Source organism: Alligator sinensis, unplaced genomic scaffold (assembly GCF_000455745.1).
Source record: "Alligator sinensis unplaced genomic scaffold, ASM45574v1 scaffold410_1, whole genome shotgun sequence".
Lineage (NCBI taxonomy): Eukaryota > Metazoa > Chordata > Crocodylia > Alligatoridae > Alligator > Alligator sinensis.
The window spans coordinates 137,540-146,780 of NW_005841972.1; the positions used below are offsets into that span (position 1 = coordinate 137,540).

Consider the following 9,241-nt stretch of genomic DNA (forward strand, 5'->3'; position numbering starts at 1 on the left):
TCGCGTGTGGGACTGGGGCGGCCAGCGGGCTAACTGGGGAGAAGTGGCGGTGGCGAGAAATGGCGGCAAGAAGCTGCCAATTACCTGTATTTACATTCATTCCTATGGGCAAATGGGTTTCACTTAGCGCTCAGTTTTTCTGGAACCAATTAAGAGCACTAAGTGGGGGTTGCCTGTAGCAGTATGAAGAATAATGCTACTTTGCACTTCTCTAGGGCCTTTCATCCTTGTCTCCACAAGCACATCACAGACATTCAGAAAGTCTAGAGAAATTCACCAGTTGGCACGTGTGATCTTTGCAGAGACAGATTTTTCTAAAAAATGCATATAAAAATATGTTTGGCAGCTTTAAAAATTATAAACAGTATACTGGAATAAAAGATGGTTTTATGACTGGAAAGCTGCTATAACAATGGCACTTGCCAAGCACACAAGCTAATCACAATCTTGCTACATTGAAAAAAATCAAGACACTAATCTTTACATATTGGCGCTCACACAGAGTGACTTTTTAATGCCATGCCCATGTAAATAAGAACTCCTGAGCTGTGGAAAATCCTTCTGCCACTTTCAAAACTATCTAAAGTTCAACTCAACAACTATGTACAACTCAGCAGTAATCATGGCAGTCCTTTCCTCACTCCTAGGAAGAGGTGGTATTAGAATGCTGAGATGTTCCTAATCTTAGTGTGCTTATGAAACAATCATGTACCTGGCAAGGGAAGTTATATATAGGCAGCTCAAGAGGCTGTGAAAAAAGATGCAGATTCTTCAAGTTCAAAGGGTCTTCCCAGAGCTAGTAAAGCTCTCAGGGTCTCTCCTATCCCTGCCACAGAGCACAAGCTGCCCTTTAGCTACAAAAATATTTTAAAAGTTGAATTATCCTTGGGAAAAAAGACATACATTTAAATTAAATTTGGGCTAGCTTTGCTAACCTTGTGAGCCAAAAGTTAATGAGAGGTTTGGAAAACCTCAAATTCCCCAAGGTTCTTTCAACCCCTCTAGAAAGAGTGATGACTAAAAGATGACTACTTATGTGCCAAGAAACCCAGCCCGTGGTTTTGTGGCACAGAAAATTGCATGTTACACACAGCATCAACCAAGTTCAATCCACTTTGTCCATGTCCATAATGCTGTTAAGTAAATAAGCCCTTGTTCATCTTCTGTGAGACGGAAAACGATTTGGTCTGTTCTAAGAAACTGAAACCTAAGGAACCCAGGCAAATGCCAGAAGCATTGCTCACACCTGACAATTCACTGCTCCACCCCAGCAATAAGATTAAGGGGATTCCTTACTGACAGTGGCTATTGTATTTTCTGGTATTCCAAGCTGCCTGGGGCTTGGAATCTTCCTCTGCCAGGTACATGGCTGTTACATAAACATGGTAAGATTAGGAATACCTCAGCATTTTTACATCACCTCTTTCTAGGAGTAAGAAAAGAATGACTGAGATTCTGTAAAGGATGGAGAAAGCACAGGAGGGGAATGGGTGTTTCTGAAGCTCTTTTTGAGTTAATCAAATTCTTTGCTAAAGCATATTCATCCTCCCTCCAGGTGAAGCAGCAGAACTGAATATTTATAGCGTACCCTCCTGAAGGACCAAATCTCTTTGGCACCCATCTTACTCTGAGGGTTGGTCAAATCATACAATCCCCCCTTTGCAGAAAAAGGAGAAATGCTAATGTAATGGAAATGGGCTCAGATGTTAAGCACTGACATGAAAACATTCGCTTCCTTCCCAAATGCAGACATAGGCTGCTAATGGCTGGGAGATACAGCTAAGTCTTTGGGCATCACCAAATTTTGTCATAAGTCAAAGCAGCATGTGCTGCTAGTAGTGAAATCTACAGACAGATTACAGTTTACAGAGAAGACACGAAGAGTAGTGGCACATACTCAGACTTGGAGAGATCCATGTTGGAGACAGCTGGTACCACATTCAGCATTGGAATACAAGCTGGCCTGACAGAAGTGCGACCACGCTGGATAACCTCTTGAACATACCTAAAGAACAATCTCAGAAATTAGACAGGGTTGGCTAACCATCTCTATTGTCAGGCCGCTGCACAATACAGATTTTAATAAGGTGGTTGCAGCACCTCAGTCACTGGGTAGAGTAGGAAAAACCATGTCCCATTTTTTTCCACCTCCCTGGTAGCAGGAAGGGCAGGAGTTCAAAAATCAGCTCTTCACAACAAGATACACCTATGTGTATTTTAAAGCAATCAAATGGCCCTAGGTCATAGACATGGATTGAAAAAGTTTTTGGAGTAGCCACCCTTCCCATAGATGCATATACTCCAGAGGAATCTACTCCTTTTCTAGTTTGGCTGCTTGACCTGGTTTTGAATAAAAACGGTTTCCTGATGGAAGACTGATAATGTTACACAGAACTGCTGTATTGGTCAGATGGATGCTTTTCCTATCTCACCTCTATAATATACAGAGTTTGGTACAGTTACACAGATCTCTCAGCTTGGATGGTAGCTGTTTCAGTTGTAAATAAGCCTTACACACAGATGTTATTAAAAAGAACTTGGTGGTGTGATTAAGCACTCACACAAAAGGTTGACAGCTGATTAGAAAGGAAAGGTTTGAACAAAATGCCTTGCAGAGAGCACTCAGCTCTGTGGAAGTAATCCTGATAAGGAAGCAGCCCAGGGTACTTGGCTCCTGCACATGCCCCACAAGACCTCAGAACAACAAGATATTTCCTTCAACCCCTCTGTGAGCAGTGATCGCATTGCATCTGCCTAGTGTGCAAGTGATTCCAGTGATAGTAAAGCAAGATCAAAATGTTATCAAACTGGAAGAAGCAAATCTATCAGGTGCAACTGATGTGCACATAATGCACTTTCCCTTTGAAACTGCAGAGCACTTTATTTCTAACAAGCTGAGATTGGACTGAAAATGGCTATTCAAGTGCACCTTCCAATACAGTTGGAGACTGTTCCATTGCTACCTTGTTCACTAGCTGTCTGCCATTCCAAGGAAAAAACCTCACATGCCAAATATTTGTCCAATTGTGCCAACATTAAATGTTCTGCTGGATTGTTTAAAAAGATAAAGTGTGAACAACTCCAAAAGAACCCTCCCACAGTGGATACTTCTATATGGCTTCCAGTCGCACAGAGCTACTCGGTCTTCAGTGCTATCAGCTTGTTAGTGGTTGTTGTTCTAACTTGGATTTGGTACCTAAGCCATTTTGTAAGGCCTTGTAAAAGAGCAGAGTAAACATTACTACTGGTGCAAGGCACAGCTAATCAACTAGCCTGAAGTCTGATTCTCTGCCCTCATCATGGCTTCATTCATTACAGACTAACTGCATATCGAAATACCTGCTGGAGAGCTAGGTGCTTTAATAAACTACGTCTATTACTTGAAAACACTTTTAATCTTAAGTTCTGGTAGAAACTATCACCTACCAAAGGGTTTTTAACATCTAATGGGGAATGTAAACTAAACAAACTACCTGAGGGAAACAGTGGGTCACGGTGTATGTGACACTAAGCATTTCTGTTGCCTTCCGAACACCTCACAATCATGCATGTACTTCCTAGAGTAGAGCTCCTCCCCCCCCACCTCATTGTACATAGAGAAAAAGGCAGATTTTTTGCAAGCAAAGTATCAGTATTGATATCAGTCTTGGCCACTAGTACAGACAAAATGGCCTGCTGTTGTATTTTGCTTCTTTCCCAGAGACAAAACTCAGTGGGGACCAGCGTGTTGTTGGCTCAGACAGAATTCACTCTCATCTACAAGCAGCTTATTTTTAGGATTAAGGACAGAAGACAAGTGAGGACTCTCTGACTTCCAGAGTATCTATCAAAGAAGCAGGGGGTGGCTAACTGGTAAATGTGTATGGTACAAGGAATTTTGAATGGGGAAATTAACCTTCCCAGAGACATACAAAAGTTGAGCACCCTTTGAAAAGCCACAGAGCCAGTATCTTGTAATCCTGCTTTTCTTCTGAGGGGAGGGAGCCTGTGTCCTTCAGTCACCCTGGTTCCTTTTTGCTTTCCTCCTTGCATTGCTCCCCTAACCTGAGACAGGCACTGCACCAGACTCCAGTTTCATGGAGCTTCCAATTCTGTTGCAGCATCCTCCCCAATGAAGTGAATGGCACATTAAAATGCTGTTCTGCATTCTTGAAGGGGTCAGCAGTACTGTATGGCTGGAGGTCCTTGCCAGCTTGGCTTTTTGATATTTTCTACTTCCTATTTCCACTCTACCTGTATCTGAATCCCTGCCTTTGTCACCCTTACGATCTCAGCCAGCAGCATTATCCCAGGCCTATTTTCAGGCCCACCAAACGACTAGCTGTAAAAGGATGCTGGTTCTAGCAAGGCACTGGTTCAAGAGCATGCTCACTGAAGCATCAACCCTGTCAGCCCATAACATTCAGCAGGGGAGCTTCTAGTTTCAGAAATTCTTGGCTCCCATGGGGGCTACTGTGTTTGTTCTGGAAGGGCGATTAAACAGCTCTCAGAGAGAAGAACTTGGGCCCCTTTGCCTTTTACTAACAGCTCTATCAATTATACAGCTTGCATCCGTTCCATATCTGGCTACAGCTTCCACACAATGCCATGTAGGCCCAACATGGAATTTTGCTTACAATATTTTCTAAATTATTATATAATATGCCTCTAAGCCTGGGCCTCTGTTTACCAAGCATACATCTATGCATTTTTGGGGAGGGTGGTTGACTTCTTAACTGATTATTTGGAGCCAGAAGAACAATCCTTATTCAATTATATCAGTTGAAAAGCTGACCAAATAGATGGGGCTTACTCCTATTTAGGAGTTATTTTAATTAACTGATTGTAAACCTATCCTCTCATATAAATATTGCATTCATCTGATGGCAGTTGCATGAAAAAATACGTTAAACCAGGCAATTACTGGGCACCTTGAAGAAGGTATACCAGTGTTTGTAAGTAGTCAGCCTCTGAGGTTTATAGCAGCATTCTAGATATATCAGAGTGTATGAGTGATTGTATGCAACCTCCATTATAAAAGGAAGCAATCATGGCAATGAAGATCTTTAAGCTATGCCTTTCATCTAAGAAGTTTAACATGCTTCATACCTCCTTTTCAAGGTAATGCAGGGACAGAACTATTATCCCTGTGTCACTGGCAAGTAAACTAAGTGGTAAAGTGACTTGGTTGTGAACTGTACAAGTGCAAGACCAGAATTAGAATCCAGGATTTCTGACTCCCCCTAGTCTACTCTCATCACCAGAACAATCTCTGCTACTTTGGCTTCTAAAAGCATGAGGAATATGTTAAGTACCAATCATCTTATTGCTTTCAATTTGAAAGAATCTCTTCTCAGTGTGGTACATGTGTCTGGGGTTCCAAGGCAACACACCAAATAAGGACCATTAAAATTACATTTTGGTGTAAACCAGCTTAGTACTGGCACAATGCACAAGTTAAAAACAAGTGAGCTCTCCAATGCAGGAGTTGGTGGCAGTAGGTGAACCCTAAATGTGCCTGGCCCAAGCAGAGCTCCAGGGGCTGCTTGCACAGCTCCTCTCCATCTATCAGGGTTGAACTTTGCTTTTTATGCTTTCAACACAAACTACACCACAGAGGGAAGCAACCCTGATCCCTCCATTTATGGGACACACTTCTGAGTCTCGGGCAGTTTTTGTGCCTATCACTCCTTAGTCACTGTTCTGCTCCCTGAGAGCTGTTAGGCTTTGTGCTCTGGAGGGTACAGTGTGAAGATATCTAGGGCTTGCTCCCACTTCACACAGTCTTTTTGTTCATTGAATCCTGAAAACTACAGTTGGAATAATGGAATAGAGAAGAGACAACCTGTTCTTAGCTTCATGGTAGTGCTTATGGGATATCCTCCCTCACCATGGCCCTTCTCCAACTTCATCAGACCAAACCACCTTACCTCTGTTTGGGGGGCAGTTTTCCAGCCCTTTTCTCTTCTTCTTCCAGCCGCCTGCGGGCTTCTTCCAGCTGGGTCAGAGGGTTGGGGGCTGGGTTGGGTGGCATGGTAGGGTCTTGAATGAAAGGGTGAGAAGGCTGGACTACATTCCGAAGCTGGGCACTGACCCATGGGTGCACAGCAACAGGTCGCTCAATGGAGAGGGGTCTGGCCATCTCATGAGCCAGCTGCTTCTTAGCACCTGAAGAGCTACACACACACACACAAACACAGGCATTTTACATAAGCAGCCATGTACCTTTACACACTGAGTTGCACATCAGAAAGGGCTCCCAGTAATCCATCATCTAGATCTGGGGCACTTGGCTATTACCAGGCTGCACTGTGGAAACTCTGCAGTAGTGCCTTCCAATAAGGCAGAATATGAAAGTCCATACATCCCAATGCAACTCAAATGAGCAGTTAGGGGGCAGAGTATCCAACAGAGCTGGAATTTAGTTAGGATCCCATGATAAACTCACTACTGTCTGCAAGAAGGCCCTGAGGTTACAATGATAGCACAACCTTCATCTAAACTCTTCTGGAAAGCACTCACTGAAAAGCTGTCTGGATAGTGCTTGTTGAGTTTACTTGGATAAGTGAAACACCTATATTGACCTTAACAGCAGAGACATAATTTGTATTAAATAAAGCTTAAAAGAGAACAGTATACATATACAACATCGATGGTTACAAGTTACAAAACTGTAATCAAACTGTGAAGTAGAGGTGAAATACTGAATTAAAAAAAACTTTAAAAAGTGAACTCAATAAAAATGCTGCCATTTGGCAATAGAAGAGGATTTCTGTATGTGCTTTATAATTCACACCACAGTGTACAGTACAGGCAACCACTGCCTAACGCGGTTTCACTTAGTGCTATTTTGCTATAATGCTCATTTGAAATTCATACCTGATTTCACTTAGCGCTCAGCAAGTTTTGTTATAATGTTCACGGTTGCCATCTCAGGTCATTAAAAACAACTGCAGTCACCACCTTGGGTCATCAAATACTTTTGGTTTTGCTTAACGCTCGTTTTCCTTAACACTTGGTTTTTCAGGAACCAATTACAAGCACTAAGGGGGGCTTGCCTGTATATAAAACCAACAGGAGGTATTCTCCTCCTCCCCCCACCCCCACCTTGCAAAATTCACTTAGCAGGATTCTACAAAACACACTGTGGTACATGATGATAACATTTCCAAGCTGTAAATCCCACTTATGAACTATTTACTGGCACTTCCATAAGCATTAAGTGCTGCAAAGTAGTAAATGTCCTTTTCAAGAAGCACAGTGACTTAAAATCAGATACTCAAGCTTTCTATGACCTTGGCACTCAGACCCTTACTAGCCTTCTGTGAAGTCTGGCAACTCCAGGCGCCATTACAGGATTTCATAGACATTAGTGCTGGAAGGGACCTCGGAAGATCATTGAGTCCAGCCCCCTGCCCCAGGGACAGGAAGTCAGCTGGGGTCATAAGATCCCAGCAAGATTAATGTTCACATTTCTCTTGAAGGCGTTCAAAGTAGGTGCTTGAACCACCTCCGGTGGCAGGCTGTTCCAGACCTTGGGGGCTCGGACAGTAAAGAAATTCTTCCTTATGTCCAGCCTGAAATGGTCTTGCAGAAGTTTATAATCTTTTGACCTTGTCATCCCTTGGGTCGATCTGGTGAACAAACGTTCCCCCAGATCCTGGTGAACACCCCTGATAAACTTACAGGTGGCCATCAGATCGCCCCTGAGCCTGCGCTTTTCCAGGCTGAAGAGTCCCATAGCTCTCAGCCTGTTGTCGTAAGGTCTGTTTTCCTGACCTCTGATCACGCGTGTGGCTTTTCTCTGGACTCTCTCAAGCTTCTCCACATCCTTTTTGAATTGTGAAGTCCAAAACTGGATGCAGTACTCCAGCTGCAGCCTCACCAAGGCCGAGTACAACGGGAGAATGATGTCCTGGGATTTGTTTGAGAAGCATCGTTTGTTTGGGAAACCTTGTCTGATGCAAAGCCAGTGTTTTGCTCGCTTTACTAGCCGCAGCATCACATTGAAGGCTCATGTTCACTTTGTGAAAAATCATGACCCCCAAGTCCCTTTCACCCGTAGTGCTAGTCAGCGTAGCACTGCCAAGCCTATAAGGATGCTGCAGGTTTTTCCTCCCAAGGTGGAGAACCTTGCATTTTTCAGTGTTGAACACCATCAGGTTCTTATCCGCCCATTTCCTGAGCCCGTCAAGGTAAGCCTGGATTGCCCTCCTGTCCTTAGGCGTGGATGCTTTACCCCAAAGTTTGCTATCATCGGCGAACTTGGCCGGTCCACTTCTGACTCCAATGTCCACATCATTAATGAAGGTGTTGAACAGTATAGGTCCAAGGACAGAGCCCTGAGGGACCCCACTGGTCACAGGGCACCACCACGACTGACTACCATCAACCACCACCCTCTGGGTCCGACCACAGAGCCAATTCCTCAGCCAGCAGATCATGGTGGACCCGAGGCCGCAGTTGGCCAGTTTTGCCAAGAGGTGATCATGGGATACCAGATCTAAGGCTTTTTTGAAGTCAAGATATGCGACATCAATCTCCTCTCCCTTGTCCAGGTGACAGGTCACCTGGTTGTAAAAGGAAATAAGATTGGTCAAGCAAGACCTACCCACAACAAACCCATGCTGGCTATCCCTCAGGATGTTGGCATCGGCCAGTCCATTAAAGATGGCCTCTTTAATAAAGAATGGCCTGTTTGATAATCTTTTCTAAGACCTTCCCCAGGAAAGATGTCAGGCTGATGGGCCTGTAGTCTGTAGTCTGCTGGATCCACTTTCCTCCCTTTCTTGAAGATAGGCACCACACTGGCCTTTTTCCAATCATCGGGAACTTCAGAACACCAGGAGTTCTTGAAGATCCATGCCAGGGCCTGAGCTATGATGCTGGCCAGCTCCTTAAGTACCCTGGGGTGTAGATTATCAGGGCTGGAGCCCTGACTTGAAGGTGTCCAACCTCTCAAGGTGTTCCTTCATGAGGTCAGCATTGATGGAGGGCAATAAAAGGGAGGATAAGAAAAGGTAGTAAAGATTTTACAGGTAGAACAAAAGCCAATTGCTGGAATCCCCTTGCACGCACAGGGAATGCCAAGAGCTTCTAATCCAGTATTGTGAGGGCATGGTTTAGGTTGGCCACATGGAGGACAAGCGGGTCAGACTACTGACTTGTACTTCACACAGTAGGAAAAGTTTTGCAGTAAGAATGTAGTTAATAATTCTGTTGCTGATGCACAGCTAAGCTAGAACCACATCTTTCTGCCATT

At 44.0% G+C, this 9,241-nt stretch overlaps 1 protein-coding gene across 1 annotated transcript in view; it reads right to left on the bottom strand.

Annotated features, from left to right (window-relative positions):
• Positions 1 to 9,241, bottom strand: part of AXIN1 (axin 1) — a 240,734-nt gene that overhangs the window by 13,333 nt on the left and 218,160 nt on the right. Inside the window, exons 8-9 of the mRNA XM_006020869.3 lie at positions 5,910 to 6,155; positions 1,898 to 2,005 (exon numbers count right to left, since the gene is read on the bottom strand). Coding sequence (XP_006020931.1) covers positions 1,898 to 2,005; positions 5,910 to 6,155 — 354 coding nt within the window. The remainder of the gene's footprint in view (positions 1 to 1,897; positions 2,006 to 5,909; positions 6,156 to 9,241) is intronic.